This window comes from Penicillium robsamsonii (assembly GCF_028829455.1).
Source record: "Penicillium robsamsonii strain IBT 29466 chromosome Unknown utg000003l_segment0_segment0, whole genome shotgun sequence".
Classification (NCBI taxonomy): domain Eukaryota; kingdom Fungi; phylum Ascomycota; class Eurotiomycetes; order Eurotiales; family Aspergillaceae; genus Penicillium; species Penicillium robsamsonii.
The window spans coordinates 3,812,357-3,828,407 of record NW_026643221.1 but is presented as its reverse complement, the minus strand read 5'-3'; the positions used below and the strand labels follow the sequence as shown (position 1 = coordinate 3,828,407).

General features: G+C 48.2%; 6 protein-coding genes across 6 annotated transcripts; 2 read left to right on the top strand and 4 right to left on the bottom strand.

Moving 5' to 3' along the window:
• Positions 1-469: 469 nt before the first annotated feature.
• On the bottom strand, positions 470-967 carry N7447_006174 (uncharacterized protein; the record flags this gene model as incomplete). Its single annotated transcript, XM_057230436.1, has 1 exon — positions 470-967. The coding sequence occupies one exon, from the start codon at positions 965-967 to the stop codon at positions 470-472; it is 498 nt and encodes a 165-aa protein (XP_057085526.1).
• Positions 968-3,813: 2,846 nt separating this feature from the next.
• N7447_006173 (tetratricopeptide repeat protein) lies at positions 3,814-5,562 on the top strand (the record flags this gene model as incomplete). The annotated part of the gene is made up of 1 exon (XM_057230435.1): positions 3,814-5,562. The coding sequence occupies one exon, from the start codon at positions 3,814-3,816 to the stop codon at positions 5,560-5,562; it is 1,749 nt and encodes a 582-aa protein (XP_057085525.1).
• A 720-nt stretch (positions 5,563-6,282) lies between these two features.
• Positions 6,283-7,865, top strand: N7447_006172 (MCT family MFS transporter; the record flags this gene model as incomplete). The annotated part of the gene is made up of 4 exons (XM_057230434.1): positions 6,283-7,153; positions 7,215-7,320; positions 7,379-7,654; positions 7,703-7,865. The coding sequence occupies 4 exons, from the start codon at positions 6,283-6,285 to the stop codon at positions 7,863-7,865; spliced, it is 1,416 nt and encodes a 471-aa protein (XP_057085524.1).
• Positions 7,866-8,042: 177 nt separating this feature from the next.
• Positions 8,043-8,493, bottom strand: N7447_006171 (uncharacterized protein; the record flags this gene model as incomplete). The annotated part of the gene is made up of 4 exons (XM_057230433.1): positions 8,043-8,082; positions 8,131-8,196; positions 8,245-8,313; positions 8,366-8,493. 4 exons carry the CDS (start codon positions 8,491-8,493, stop codon positions 8,043-8,045), a joined length of 303 nt encoding a protein of 100 aa, XP_057085523.1.
• Positions 8,494-8,931: 438 nt separating this feature from the next.
• On the bottom strand, positions 8,932-10,573 carry N7447_006170 (putative MFS transporter; the record flags this gene model as incomplete). Its single annotated transcript, XM_057230432.1, has 3 exons — positions 8,932-9,242; positions 9,305-10,335; positions 10,383-10,573. The coding sequence occupies 3 exons, from the start codon at positions 10,571-10,573 to the stop codon at positions 8,932-8,934; spliced, it is 1,533 nt and encodes a 510-aa protein (XP_057085522.1).
• An 878-nt stretch (positions 10,574-11,451) lies between these two features.
• On the bottom strand, positions 11,452-15,851 carry N7447_006169 (putative ABC multidrug transporter; the record flags this gene model as incomplete). The annotated part of the gene is made up of 4 exons (XM_057230431.1): positions 11,452-11,892; positions 11,950-12,017; positions 12,069-14,079; positions 14,133-15,851. The coding sequence occupies 4 exons, from the start codon at positions 15,849-15,851 to the stop codon at positions 11,452-11,454; spliced, it is 4,239 nt and encodes a 1,412-aa protein (XP_057085521.1).
• Positions 15,852-16,051: the final 200 nt, after the last annotated feature.

Here is a 16,051-nt window from a genome sequence, read left to right as displayed (position 1 = left end):
GATTTGATCGTTCCTTCGGGCAAGGTTAGACACTGCAGTAATCCATAGTAATGATACACAGGTTTTCAAGAGGACAGAAGTTGTTGAGTCAGGAAAAGAAGGTGGTGAGTCAAGAAGAAAGGCGCTAAGTGACAAGTAGTAAGTAGCGAGTCGGGTTTGAGGAAAGAAAAGTGGTCTCAGCAGAGATAGTAAGTATATATAGGATCAATGAATAGTGAGAGAGAGGACGGATCAAACTGCGAGATGTCCAACACGAAAGCGAGAGAAGTGACAAAAGCCAGAGACTCAAGTGAGGCGAATACTTTGTAGGAGGGTAGAGGAGGGCTTAGAGTGAGCAAGGTGATGTACAAATGTGATGCGATATGATAACAAGATCCATAGCATCAGTCTAACGGTGGATTGAATCTCACTCAAAGAACAGTTTCGAATGGGTCATTGCAATCGTTGGTATAAATTTGATCTTGAATAGTTACATATCACTAATTAGTTGAAAACAAACAGTTTTTGCGACATCTCCTTTCTTGCTCGCGCGTTCCATCTCGCAAAGCGCTTGATCGAGAGATGCAATATCCCATGCATTTGGATTTGATGTTTGACATGGGGTGATTTCTTCATGCTCCCAGGGCTCATCGGCACCTGGAAAGATGGGTAGTCTTGGTGGTTTTGTGGTTTCGATCATGTCGACTCGGTGTAGAAGATCATCATGCACGGCAGTGGAAACCACTTTTTGCATTGCGAGGCCGGCGATGACATGGCGTAGATCGGGTTCACGAGCGTGGGCCTCTTGTCGGATCTTCCTTAGCGAGAGTTCGTAGAGTCGATATGGTAAACGGTCGGAGTCAATGGTAGGGTTTTGACTTGGGGTTGGAGTGCCAACGAGGGTGACACGAGGACTTTGTAATTGGCGTCCTCGCCTGACTTGAGGAATGTTTCTGGCGAACAGCCTGGTGCATTGTGTTGTGGACATTTTGGGGATCTTAATTGATGTATGTAGATTTTAGATATGAAGAGAAATAGGGTAGATATATGCTAGCTATGCCAAAAAGAGTGGTTCATAACCGATATCATTACAGCGTCACCTGGCTTCCCAATCATGCCACTTTGTAGTGGATGAAATCGGGATATTTGACGCGGATCTTGGGGGGTGGGGATTGGGTGGCGAGAGTGTCATGCCACTGATCTTCACCCACCTCCTACGATATACATATACAACATAATCCTATTCGACAACGACTGATTTCTAGGTTTATAAGGAAAAATGCTGTAGTACTATCACAGCAGCAAATTTAGTGCTACACTAGCATAATTCTGCAAAGGTTATCCTAAAATGGATGGATAAAATGTTCACTTATGGTCACTCGCTGCTGAAATCCACAGTAACTGATATTCAATAAATAGGTCGAAAGCTTCGGATACTATAAAAGTGCAGATCAATGGTAAATTCCACTCGAAATTGTCACGATCTACGTGATTACATGCTTTGCTTGCTTCCTTTTTTCGGTTCTCGGTTTGTTACCATTCCTATTCGGGTAATATCATACTTCCTAATTAGGAAAGATGTTGTTTGCTTGCTGGGATAGCTCTGCTATAAGTCTTTCTTGTTGATTGAACTGGCACGTAACATAAAAGTAGAAACCCTTCTACAACGGGTTGTAGTATAAGAATTGGCCCCCTGCTTCGCGCACCGTATGGAGGACTCTCTATTGTTTTGAGGACACTCTCGATAGAGGCCCTTTTTCTCTTTAGATAGCTCGGTGACGTGATAAATCTCAGATTGTGAACTAGAGAATGGGCTGCTTCGGGACATTCAGTAAGCAGTTGCGAGAAGCTGTTTAGATCCTTCATATCTGAACCAACCTTACATTTTTTTCTTCTTTTTTGACATTTCAGACATAGGTGCCAGAGCAAGCCTTTTTACCTCGCTTCCTCCTTTTGATCCTCGTCAATATGAATGAAAAAATTTAATAGTTACGTGCAGAGCTTCGCGCCGAATTCGCCGCCAATATCGATAACTTTTGAGGCGAGATTCAAGCTTAGTCTCAGCATACTCAAACCCTCCACCAGCAGCAAGCTTCTACTTCGCGTGCAAATTTCTATCGACAGACTAGCCACTTCGACTTGTGTACGACAACCCAAATAAGACATGAGAAGCCGAAGGCCGTCTCCTTTCAATTTAGCTGTTTACCGACGAATCCCTCGCTACGTATATCGCTAAGGTCGAGCTCGTTCTATACGAAGCCAGAGCTCAGGAATGGTCAGACGTAACGAAAATATCTACGTTGCGAAAAGGTCTTCTGCGACATCAGTGATGGCTGCTGTAGCCATCGCAGTAGTAATATCCGTGATTTTGAGCGATCGTCCAAGGGCAACTTGTGCCATGAGTAAAATGCCAGCTAAAGCTGCTGGGCTGTCTTTTTGGATAGTAAGGCTACATTCTATCGCAGCGGCAGCATAGATCAGTGCCGTTTGAAATGCACTGCTCGCGATCCGCCCGAGACCATTTCAAACACCGAAGCAATTACCCATTTAGCCAACAGCCCACCAATAATCGGCCAAACACCGAAGACGCCGAATCAACTCTTCTCCTTCCACCTTCCGCCAGATCCCACGCTACCCTTTGATTTCTAGTTTTGCTGAGCGGGGGCGGAAACCATATGGCAGAAAATGAACGGACGAGGCAGAATAATTCTGATCCCTCCTAGGCCTCCGGAATTGTCCATGTCTGGTTGGTATGTGACCGATGATTCGGGGGATCTATGCAAAGGATCAAGCTGACATTAATAAATGACAACCCAAAACTCAAACATCCGCTGTAATGAGCATGTACCGTGTGCCAATGTAACCGTTGCCTTGAACTATTGATCAACGTGAAGCATAGTAACCACCAACATGAAGTGCTCCAGCCACCACGAAGAACGCCGATATCAACAGAGTTAACGAGGTAGCGCCCGACAAACTCCTATGGCCGGGGACTGCAGCATACGGTTTCCGTCCCCGCCCAGCAAAACTAGAAATCTGCAAGATATGGGGGGACGTGGAGCTTATCAAATGGAGCATTCGAGCGTATAGTTGTGATCGACATCTAAATATCTTGCCCTACGAGATGATCTATTGGACTGTGGTAGATTGAATCGTACCTGTAGGTCTATAAGTAAAATCTTGGAATATACTTTCTCTCGAGTGCTGTACATCTCTGCCAGCAGAGAGATCTGTAATTGCTAGTTATATGCGGAGATATTTATCAAATATTGTCTTTCCGTATTGCTCTAAAGATACCCCGCCGACTGTACTCATGCCGAGAGCGTTGAAGGTATTATTGCGGGTTTCAATTAAAAGGAGAAATACACCAGGAGGTTCTGGAATAGATAGTTAAGGAGATCAAAGATTCCAACCACCAACGAGGATATTCGCGGCCGAGCTTGTATCGGGAACTCTCGGCAACTTGGGTGTTCATTAATACCATGAGGAAATAATTACAATCAGGCGTACGACCAATGTATGGTAAAAATGGCAGATATTGAAGACTGTATTTCAACAATCTCAGCGGTGATGACTAAACGTAATATATGGTACGGCACTCGAGGTCACATGATCGGCATGGTATAATACGTAAATCTATGGATAACCTTGGGACTTTGACAAATAAATGTGTTTATTGGATTGGCAACTCGTCCCACTCCACTTCGGTCATTGATCTCGGCGATGAAATGGAAACGCGTGGCATGATCGGATGCGGTTCGAGCTATATAACCCCTACGCCCTGCGTTTTCGCTGTTTGAGATTCACTTTGATTTCGATTCCCTCTTTCAAACAATGGGTCAAGGTGTTGCGGCCGTCCAGGCCAGCGACGAGTACTACGACCTTGGCTTGTTCGGCCACATCATCACCACCACCAGCGCCGACGCTCAGACCTGGTTCAATCGGGGTCTGATATGGGTATACTCGTTCAATCATGTGGAAGGTTCTTACTGCTTTGAGCAGGCCATTGCACACGACCCTGTATGCGCCATGGCGTATTGGGGTCTCGCTTACTCGGTCGGTCCAAACTATAACAAGCCGTGGGAGAAGTTCGACCTAGGTGACCTCCACACATCTGTGCAGCGCGGCTATGATGCATCCCGAGCGGCAAAGAAATTCGCGGTGAACGCAACTCCACTCGAACAAGCTCTGATTGACGCGATCCAATTCCGATTCCCGTCCCCTCAGCCTGCAATGGACTACCCAGCCCTCAACAAAGGCTATGCAGCTGCCATGAAGCCGGTGTATGACGCTTTTAAAGATGACTTGGATATTGCCACCCTATATGCCGATGCGTTGATGAACATGACCCCCTGGGCCCTGTGGGATCTGTTCACCGGCAAACCGAACCCCCAAGCCCCTACGATGGAGGTGAAAGTCGTGTTAGACCGGGCGCTCGCGCAAGGGCAGGATGGTGCATATCTGAACCCTGGGCTGCTTCACCTGTACATTCACTTCATCGAAATGTCACCCACTCCCGAGCTGGGTATCAACGCTGCCGATCACCTACGGGACCTCGTCCCTGACGCTGGTCACATCCACCACATGCCGACACACTTGGATATTCTCGTCGGTGATTGGCGGCGCTCTATCTCTTCGAACTATAAATCGACTCTCGCCGATGATAAATATTTCCGAAAATCAGGCGCGAAAAACTTCTATACGTTTTACCGCCTTCACGACTATCACTCCTTAGTCTACGCGGCCATGTTTGCCGGCAAAAAGGAGACGGCCCTTGATGCGGTCACCCGCATGGAATCCACCGTGCCTGAGGAAGTCCTTCGCATCCAGTCTCCCCCTATGGCTGACTGGCTGGAACAATTCATGTCTATCCGTTTACATGTGATGGTGCGGTTTGGGATGTGGGAAGAGCTTAAACGCAAGGAGTTGCCCCACGATTGCACACTATTTGCAGCTACCACTGCTGTCACTCACTATGCTAGGGGTATAGCGTTCGCCGCCACAGGAGATGTGACTACAGCCCGAGAGGAACAGCAGCTGTTCAATCAAGCTTGGACTCGTGTCCCCGAGACTCGCCGCGCCTACAATGGCAAACTGGTCGACGTTCTCAAGGTGGCCGCAGCCATGCTGGAAGGAGAAATCGAATACCGTTGCGCCAATTACGTTACGGCCTTTGCGTCTCTCCGTCAAGCGATCGATCTTGAAGATAACTTGCCATATAGCGAGCCGTGGTCGTGGATGCAACCTGTCCGCCACGCATATGCTGCCCTGCTAATGGAGCAGGGCCATCTGGAAGACGCAGCACAGATATATCGCGCGGACCTGGGTTTGGACCACTCTGTGATCCGGCCGCGTCGGCACCCTAACAATGTCTGGTCGCTGCAGGGATACCATGAGTGTCTGATTCGACTGGGGAGGGTAGACGAAGCGGCTGTAATTGAGCAGCCGCTTCAGTTGGCCCTGGCCGTGGCGGATGTTCCAGTGACTTCGTCGTGCTTCTGCCGCTTGGATGACTCCCGGGCGCCACAGATTCTCAATGGGTGCTCCTCCAATGGGACGACCGCCAATGGAAAGTGCTGCTAAAATCTTTTGACACTTGTGTTGTGATTTCAGCAAGCGACAATGTGAATGTGACATTGCTTATTTGATATTCCGCTTAGTCAGTTTTCACCGCCATTTCCCTTCACAATATTTAACGGGGATAGTTATAAGTGTATGATCTCCGCGAAAAATGATTACGTTTATCTTGAATATATATAGGAGCTAAGACTCTATGTTATCTACTACTAATTAAGGCCTCCAGTAGTCTAGAATCTTATCTATTATCTCCTTTCTAATATATATTAGGAGGAATCTAGTTTATAAGCATTCTTGGCAATTTCCTTTCATGGACTCCGACTCGGTGCCAAGTGATCCCGGGAAGGGAGCCGATGGTGAAACGGGAAGGGAGCCGATGGTGAAACGGGAAGGGAGCCGATGGTGGTAACTATCGAAGTGATAATATCATATCGCTCAATTAAAGAAATGCAATAACAACTACGAAATGCATGTGAGACACTAAGGTGATTCGTCCAACGAACCAAAATACGTATATCCTCTTGATCGCGACATGTCCCACATCGGAATGCGTGTACACCAAAGACTCAAACAGGACCTCGGGATACTACCCCCACCAAATCCGGGAGACTAATGCAAGTTTTTATCGTTATGAGTCACTTGAGATTCTGGATATTTTGTACAAATTGTTGAAGTTCCAACGTATCACCTTAGTCCCTATCACTTTCACTGAGGCTTAGGAATATCATGCAAAAGTCCGCTACCGCAACTTTTCAAGAGCCAGCGCAAGAGCCATGGCAATCGGCTTCGAGAAGCGTAGTCGATTATCCCACTGAGTATCCCACCGGTCACAACTCAAACTTGGACGAAGAAGCTCCCCGGTCGGCATTTTCCATTATCGAACCCCCAGCCGAGCTATCCACGCTCACCACTCATCTCACCGGTCATAGTACCGACAACACATTCCCAGATGGAGGACTGCAAGCATGGTGTGTTGTGGCAGGCTCATTTTGCCTCTTAATGGCTACCTTTGGTGTAATGAACACGACAGGAATTCTGCAAAATTACTTCGCTACTCATCAGCTGGCCAGTTACTCGCCTAGTGCAATTGGCTGGATCCCGGGACTGTTCACATTCTTTGGTCTGAGTATTTCTGTCCAGGTTGGGCCGATGTTTGATCGATACGGCCCTAAGGCTATTCTTGTGACTGGCACTGTATGCTATGTGACTGGTCTTATTCTTCTCGCCGAAAGCCGTCTTTACTGGCATTTTGTTCTTAGTCTTGGTGTGCTCTCTGGAACTGGTGCTGCACTCTTGAGTACAGTGGCGTTGGCTAGTGTGCCTCAATGGTTCGATCGAAAGGCTGCCCTTGCTATTGGGATTTCGATGGCAGGCGCGGGTCTTGGTGGTGTGGTGTTTCCATTTGTGCTCAGAGCTGGATTCACGAGCCTTGGATATAAGTGGACAATTCGATTGCTGGCATCGGTAGTGTTGGTATTGTGTGTGGCTGGCACAGTTCTGGTGAAGGCGCGTCTTCCGAAGGGCAGGAGTAAATCAACTGTCAATTTGCGTTCTTTGCAAGATGCGAGGTTTACCTGGCTGACGCTGGGCATTTTTGGTGAGTTGATTTCGGTCCAGGATTCGGACGGTGGAAGAAAAGAAATGCTGACTTGGAATAGGTCTCGAGCTCGAGGTTTTCGCTGGTCTGGGTCTTTATCCAACCTATGTCATCATGCAAGGGTTTTCTACCAATACCAGTGTCATTCTTCTCGCCGTTCTGAACATGTAAGTGGCAATCGATGTTGGTCGTCTCTCAGAAAAAGCGCTGACTGGTTTGGCACAGAGCCTCCACGGTAGGACGATTGGTAGCTGGAGGTGTGGCCGATCGGTTTGGTAGAATCAACACGCAGACTGCACTCATCGCTGTGGGTGCATTCGCAGTGTTTGTAATCTGGCTACCATTTGGCAACTCCCTTGTCGGCCTTTATATGTTCTCGGTTATCTTTGGGTTGTCTTCGGGATCCTTCCTGAGCCTTGCGCCGGCCTGTATCGGACAGATCTCCAAGGCGAGCGAGGTTGGTGGAAGATTTGGGTTGACATATTCCATTGTCAGCTTTGCGTATGTCATTAAAACCCTGTTGGTAGTCTGTCGCTAATGAATATTTAGCACACTAATCTGTATCCCCATTGGCGGTGAGATGCTCGACAAGGTCGGAAAAAGAGCTATGGTGGCATACTTGGGAAGTGTCCTGATAGTCTCACTTGGTTTGTTCGTGATGGCAAGATGGGCCTGTTTGAGCTACCGGTGGAGATGGCAGGCAAAGATCTAAAGCGGATGAAGGAAATAGAGAGGGATCTCATGAAAGTTGAAATTCGATCTTGCATTTCAATTCATAATAGCGCTAGGATAGAAAATTATCGTGTACAAAGGGTTAAAAATTATTATGGCACTGTAGCGCATGTCGATGTCCCGGGTGAGCTCGATCGTTTAGGAGAGGCTGGCAAATCTAGTTCTGTTCGCCCCCCTGACTCTTAGTGTATTCATCACTGTGACCTGTTAGTGTGGCCCTCACGGGGAAAATGCAGGATCCCTACATGTGTTTGTCCAGTTCATTCATATGCTTGCGCTGCTCCCTGACCTTTGCTTTGAGACGCTCAAGCCTATCACCTGATAAGCTTATATCCTGTACGTTCGTTATTGAAACTCACTTTTCCATTTCTTTTTCCCGAATGTACATGGCTTCGTGTGCAGCCTCGCGTCTGGCGAAAGCGTCCTTCCTGTTGGAAATGGTTAAACATGACGTCATCGATTTTACAGTGAGTCCCCTACTCGGCCATGAAGCCCGACTTTGTCGAACCTAGATCACCTGCACCCATGATTCTTGGGGTAGTGGATAGGGATCGGAGAAGAGCTGGATTCGTAGTGATACGGAGAATAGGTCGCGTAGTTGCTTGCATGGTGAAACGTGGGGTTTATGTCGATCAGTTAAGCGATGTGGAGCTTGAGATGTCGGTCACACTGTGTCCGATTATGTACTTGGAAGTGTACTTGGTGTCGGGTTCAGATATTGGATTGTGAATAATTTGAGAGATAATAGAGGAATATGTGATGCAGTTCAGACTATTTAAATGGTAATGACTTCATTGAGTCAGGTGACCACATATGGGTTGATGTATCCCATGATTGGATGATGTCTGAGTCTGGACGCATTGGGAAATCCGGAGAATATATCGTACCACTCGGACTCCATTCCATTGCACCAGGATGGGGCTGCTACGGGGTACATCTGGTCAAATTGTTCTGTGGTCCAATATTCATAGACAATCATCAAGTCAAAATGCTTGATTTAAGGAATCAAATTAAACCATATATGTATGTATATATACTAAATGCTTCTACAACACATAGCGGAATCCCTTCTGCAGCCGTCTAGCGGCAGCAATATCAATCCCCTCAACATCAGCGGTCGCCTGCAGCCGACGAATATCCTTCTCGGTAAGCTGAACTTCCTCATTCTCCATACGCTCCTGGCGTTTGTTGAGCATGTTCAAGTTGAAGTATAAGAAGAGGGCCGCAAGACCACCAATCACTTGCAACGCAATGCAAACACCCATTGCCGTTTCGTAAGTAGGTTGCTCCTTTTCAATGTACGTATAGGGCGTCCAAATGGAAGCGCTGTTTCCAATTGAGTTGAAAAATGCAAAGGCTGTCTTGGTTAGCTTCATGGCCATGGTATATATATATATATATAAAGGGAATATGACTTACCGACAGCACGCTTGGCAGGTGGACGAGGAATTGAGCTCGCAAGCCAGGAGTATAGAGTTCCGTTCTGGGCGAAGACGAAGATCATCAAGAAGAATGAGAAGTATCGTGCTCCAAAAGATTCGGTTTTCATGAAGACGACGAATCCAATGATCGTGATCGGGATCGGGTAGACGAAGAACCAGAATCGCTTCTCCAGTCTATCGGAGACTACCGAGTGGCAAAGGGAGTATACGACCATAAAGAGATATGGGGGTGCCACGAGCACCAGAGTAATAGTCTCGGGCAACTCGAGAGTCTTTACCAATGTAGGGAAGAAGTTTTGGAAACCCGAGGCTCCCGTGATGCACATATACGCCAAGGCGAAGGCATATGTTTTGATGTCGGTCATGGCAAGTTTGAAACCCTCGAACTGGCTTTTGCTACCTCCTTCATCCACATCGGCCTGACCCGCCTCAATGGCGAGACGACGCTGGGCGACTCGGCGCATCTCCGGGTCCAACATCTTCCATGTCTCCGGGAAGTCGGGTAGAACGAAACAAATGACCAGTCCAATAGCACAGGTAATGGAACCTTCAATAATGTAAAGCCATTGCCATGCGGAAAGTCCTCGCTGGCCTTTGAGACCGTTGAGAATACCTGCGGCAATGAGGTTTCCGAAAGCTCCACTCAACAGGGAGCCGGAGTAAAAGATACTCATTCGGAAAGCCAATTCCTTCTTTGTATACCATTTGGACAGATAAAAGAGGATGGCGCAGAAGAAGGGCGCTTCGACCAAACCAAGAATGAATCGACAAGCCACAATGCCTCCATAGCTTGTCACTTGACTTGTCACGGTTGAGACCAGTCCCCAAGCGGTGACGAAGAATCCAATATAGAGGGATGGTCGACCCATGTAGTTCAGAAGCATGTTGGAAGGCACCTGCATGAGAATGTATCCAACGAAGAGAATAGAGAGACCGGTTTGGTATTTTGTTTCGTCGAGGTCGAGATCCTCCTGAAGACCTTGGAGCTTCGCTGCAGCGTAATTATTGCTAGTTCCATTAGAATAGACCGACTCTTAGGTATGAGACAAACCTACCGATCGATATAATTCATCAGGTAGACCAAAATAGCCAGTGGCATAATTAGGGCATCGATGCGCTTGCGCAATTGCTTCTCGATGACTTTATCCTCTGGGCTCAACTCTGTCATGTGAACAACTTCCTGATGAGTCAAATCCATCTTCGGACCCAATTCGGCCTCGCTGATGGCATTTTCAGTTCCAACCATGGTGACAGATCGGATGAATAATACGGAGTACAGATAGGGACAATGTCCCGGGGGCAGCACTCATTTATATGAGAGAGCCGCATGGACCATGGCATGACGATATTACAAGTTTGAGATTCACTAATAGAGGAGGTATCGCTTAGAACTCGGCTGATCACGGACTTTGTCCGAGGTAAATTCAAGAAAAGCTCAAAGTGGAAGCCCAAGAGGCCAGGCTTGGCGAGATTGGTTGGGGTAAAGGATCATCATATCGCTCTTGGGATTCTTAATATCACAGGCTGGTGTCGGCCGATTGTGCACCGTGGGGGTCCCCCGTGATTTGCATCTCCCTATCATACAACGTCAACCTCGTCATCCGACATGATCTTCTCGTTAAATCTCCAAATTTGGAGTTCCCCGCAAAGTTACCCCCACGTTTCTCCGGAATTCAGCATTCACGGGGTAAATGTACCGTATCTATTTCTCTATGCCGATTACTGGCTCTATTAGGCTTTGCTATTTTTTTATTTTTATTTTTATTTTTTTTTCTTCCAGGTCTCGCACTTTCTCCGTGTCCCTGGGCCTTGGCCGGCGTAACTCCTATCTCGGGATGAGTTTCGCTATCCTCGGCATGTTTGATAGTGGTGTTTTCCCTTAACTTTTAAATTGCAAGATAATAATATCAATTAATATATATTCAAGTTCAAATGAGTATTTATGTGAGTGTAGATGTATAGATGCGTAGGTTCTGTAGCTACCTGCAAAGAAGAAGAAAAGGGACACGCGCTCGCACCATTTGGTGTTCGCATAGGAAGAAAAGAAAGGAAAGGAAATGCAAGTCTATAGAGAGTGAATGTTGAAAAGGTTGTCAATCCATACACCTGAAAGTTCAACCGCAATCACTCGGCCTTCTTGGATTGCTTGGTTCTCAATTTCATGAGACCAAACACCAGCGCATACGAGCTGATAACAAACAGAGCGACGATGCCCGTGTCTCTCCAGCCGTAGTAGTAGTCCATTAGGTTGACGGTGACAAGGTAATCAGATCCACGGGTGTATTGGCACACGCGGCATGATTCGGTGGCCTCGGGGTTGACAAGGTTCATACGGGTGCCCATGGTCTGCATGAAATCGCTCAGGTATTCACCGCAAGTGAGTCCATTGGGCGCATTGAACTTGGCAAATTCTTGCTCCCTGCAGTGGACTTCGCGATCAAACTCTCCAAATACCAACATGCTGCCCATGAGGTAGTTGAAAGGGTTGAGCCAGTAGATCCAGTACCGCCAGAAGCTGACGATTTGGGCGTAGGGGACCAAGACACCACAGAAAGAGATCATGATCTGAGTAGCGTGGTGTTAGCTGAAATATCATAAAGGGCGAGAACAAAGAAAACTTACGCCGAGGATGAGAGGGTTCATCATGGCAGCCATGGCAGCGTTGGGTGCGTACGCAGCGATGAATTGACCTAGGGTTATCTGTTAGTGGACTTCGATATCAGATAGACGGGTCAGCTTACCAATGCCGGTGTAGAGGAACTCGTAGAGAAGGAACACGAAGAACATGCTACCGCTCTTGCTAGAATCAACGGGCATACCGCCCAGCCAATACCAGCAGTTGAAGAAAAGAGCGGCACAAATAACCAGATAGGGCACCTCCGAGATAACCAAGGCAACAGTGAACGCTTTCCAGGAGTACATCTTGGCCTTCTTCTCGCGTGCCTCAAACAGATCACGGCGCTCAAGGAAGGTCGGCTGCAATTGATTGATCACACCGGGCGCGACAAAGATGGCGTTGAAGATGAAGAATAAGACTACCTGAAGATCCGTGATAGAGTTACCAATCTTCCAGAAACTGAAGCCAACAAACAGGCCGGTCGAGATGTGGAGGGCAAACTTGTTATTAATGTAGTCGCTGTTTCGGAACAAGGCGGTTGAGGTACGTTTCGAGACTAGAACTGTCTGCTCCCAGAGGCTGGTAGCAAATTCCCGACCATCATCGGTGGTACCAGGCGGATTCGATGCAGCGGTCTCAATGATATCGTCAAGCTCCTTGAGCATGGAACCGTGTTCAGGTGAGTCCAGCCAAACCTTGTTCCAATCTTTACCCTGACTCAATTGACCCGAAACGACGTCGATCATGTGCTCAGCAGGGTTAGTCTCAGGCAAGCATGGCGCTCCTTCTCGCGCGAAATACTTCTTGATGTCCTGTGAATTTTCTCCAATGGGTCCGAAGTAAACAGTCTTGCCTCCTTTGGCCAAAAGAAGAAGCTGGTCAAACTCGGCGAAAAGCTGTGCGGATGGCTGGTGAACGGTGACCAAGACAGCCTGGCCAGCGTCTGCGAGTCTGCGAAGGAATCTGACGGTGTTGTACGCGCTCTGGCCATCAAGACCACTGGTAGGCTCGTCGAGGAAGATCAGAATGCTGGGCTTAGATACAAGCTCAACTCCGATAGTGACACGCTTGCGTTGTTCGACACTCAATCCAGCTCCCACACTACCGATCATGGTATCAGCCAGATCATGAAGCTCGAGCAAGTCAATGATAACATCCACGTAAGCAAGTTTCTCTTCGCGTGGAGTCGTAGCTGGTTGGCGCAAAAGGGCAGAGAACTCCAATGATTCCCGAACCGTTGCCATGCGTTCATGGATGTCCAGCTGTTCAACATATCCGGCTGAGCGTTGGAATGACATAGGCAATGGACGACCGTCAACCATAATAGAACCATGAATAGTTCCTTCAGTTTTGCGCTGGGCGAGAACATCAAGCAGAGTTGTCTTACCAGCTCCAGAGGAGCCCATCAAAGCACCAAGCATGCCGGGTTTCACCCATCCATGGACGTTGTCAAGGAGGAGTCGGTCACCAGTAGGCGTTTTCACTGTGTATGAAAGATTCTTCCATGTGAAGACGGAGGTGTTACGGACCAACTGATTGTCAAGCTTCGGAGACTCATCCTTGGTTTGGGAGACCCTCTTCTCTGAACTCTGGCCTTCCTCATCATTCTGGTTACTTTTGATGTGTTTGTGCAAATATTCACGAGGGATAACCAGCACGCTACCGGCCTCAGATGGTGACTTCCACCTCGTGGTTGCGACGATCGTGATGAAAACAAACAGAGCCCACCAGGCCCAGTTGATGCCCAAGTTGCGCCAAACATGCGAGTAGCTGTATGAAAGCGATGCTAGGTAGTTTTCGCCTACCACGAAGTTCTGGCCTGGGATCGCACCGGCCACACCGGCACAAGCTTGGTGTGCTTGGACATTCTCATATCCAGGGCCATTGGGAATGAGATTCGTGCCGACGCATGGAATGTGGGTCTTATCATGGAATTCAACACTCAGCATAGCCTCAAACCCATAGGCAAGGGGATTGATCCAGAAAATCCAGCCAAGCCAAGGATGCATTGAAGGCTTTGGGATCTGATAACCGGTGTAGAGAACGGTGCACATGATGAGTAAACCGGACACCTTCGATGCTCCATCAAAGGTACTGAAAAGAGCACCCACAGCTCGGAAAAGCGCAGTCATGGTCTGTGTAGCGATTAGTTGACATCCGTGTGAGCTAAGTGGAAGAAGATACCTACCATTGTTGTTGTGAACACGATAATCCACCAAGAGAAGAATGCTCCAGCGGTCATTGTGAGTCCTACCATGAAGTAGAGAACCAGACCAAACATGGAAATTTGGAAAAGCAATACAGGTATGTCCGCAGCGATTTGGGCAAGACAGAAAGCAGCCGGGTGGAAGTAAGCGAAGCCCTTGTGCTTGATCAACACCGGTCTTCCAGAGAAGGACTCGGTCACTTCACTCATGGCGAGCAGGCTGTTGTAAAGAAGGGAGAAGAAGATAGCACCGGACTTGATGAATAGTCCACCAGAGTTATCGGGGGCATCAAAGAACAGGGAGCCAGCAACCAAGGCCTGGACTAGTGTTGCCACCTGCTTGATGATGAAGGTAGCTTTGTCACCCCAAAGAATTTGGTACTGGCGCTGCACACAGATCTTAACCTGATCAATGAAGGCAACGGTGAAGGGGCTGTTCTGGGACAAGTTTTTGGAAGTTTCATACAGCACACCCTGCTTAAACTCCTCTGTCCGCTCACGGGCAAGGTCGGAGTCCGGGTAAGAGTAGTCTGCGATCATTTGGGTATATATTGGTGAGTTTTCATATGCGGCTCTCAGGGCCTCGGCGTTGCGCGGGAAGCGGTTCTCGAAGCCATCGCGAACTCTGCGCTCGGTGGGTACGGTAACACCAGTGAGGTAATCGGCGACGTTAGAACCTTCGCGACAAAGGAACCCGGCTTCCTCCATGAATGGCCTGGCTTGCTCTCTGGTACCGTAGAAGATCTGCTCTCCTTCGTCAAGCACGAGAACTTTGTCGAACATGTTGTAAATGCCATTACCAGCCTGGTAAAGACTGACGACGGTTGATAGATTGAGGGTGTCAGTCATAGCTCGGATAGCCTTCGTCCATTCGAGGGCAGTAGAAGCGTCAAGGCCACGAGTCGATTGATCCCAGCAGTAGATGGATCCTCGGCTGGCCATGCATTCGATGATGGAAACTCGCTTGCGTTCACCACCGCTGACTCCACGAACGTATTCGTTGCCGACCTTGGTATCCTCAGTATGAGAGATACCGACGGATTGGAGGAGGAACTTCTTCGTTTCTTGCTGGTATTCCTTCGCAGTCATACCGTCTGGCAAATGGAAGGGTACCTTGAGACGTGTGGCAAAGTCCATAGTTTGACCGACTGTGAGGGTAGGAAAAAATATCTCTTCTTCGGTGTTCATCACAATCTGGCCTCGGAACTGTTCAGCCTCCTTGGGTTGCATTGATCCAAAGCGAACCTCGCCCTCCACTGATTTGTATCCTGCTCGTCTGTTGGCCAGTATTTTCAGCAATGTGGTGCAGCCAGAGCCCGGGCGGCCCAAGACAAGCAACATTTCGCCGGGCTTCACGCAGCCATGACTCTTGTTGAGGATCGTTTGGAGAGGAAGCTTTCGTCGGCTCTCTCTGATTTTGGTAGGGATATCGAACTGGGATAGAACAGTCTCATTGACAGCAGCTTCTGAGCTTGTTACATGCACGGAGAGATCCTTCCAGGTGATACCAAGTTCCTGCTTTCTGAATCCAGCAGCTAGGTTGCGATCGCTATCCTCCTGGAGCTTGGTCATCATGCTCCAGTCATTTCCTTTGGGACTGGGGGTCTCTATAGTTTCGTCACCCATGACTGTCATGGCACTTTCGCTGTCGAATTGTAGCTCGTGAGAGCTCCCGCCCTGGGCTTTCTCTGGCCCTTCCATGATGACGGGGAAGAGAGATGAGGAAGAGGTGTTGAAAAAGGCCAATTAGGAGACCACGCAGATACCAATTTAGGGGAACTACATCCTTTTATGAGAATTTCAGAGATCCCCGATAAGCGGCCCCGAACGTCCGAGGCCGAAATCATTATTATTTTTTTATTAGCAGCATCGAGATTTCTGTGCGGGCCCAAGTGATAGAT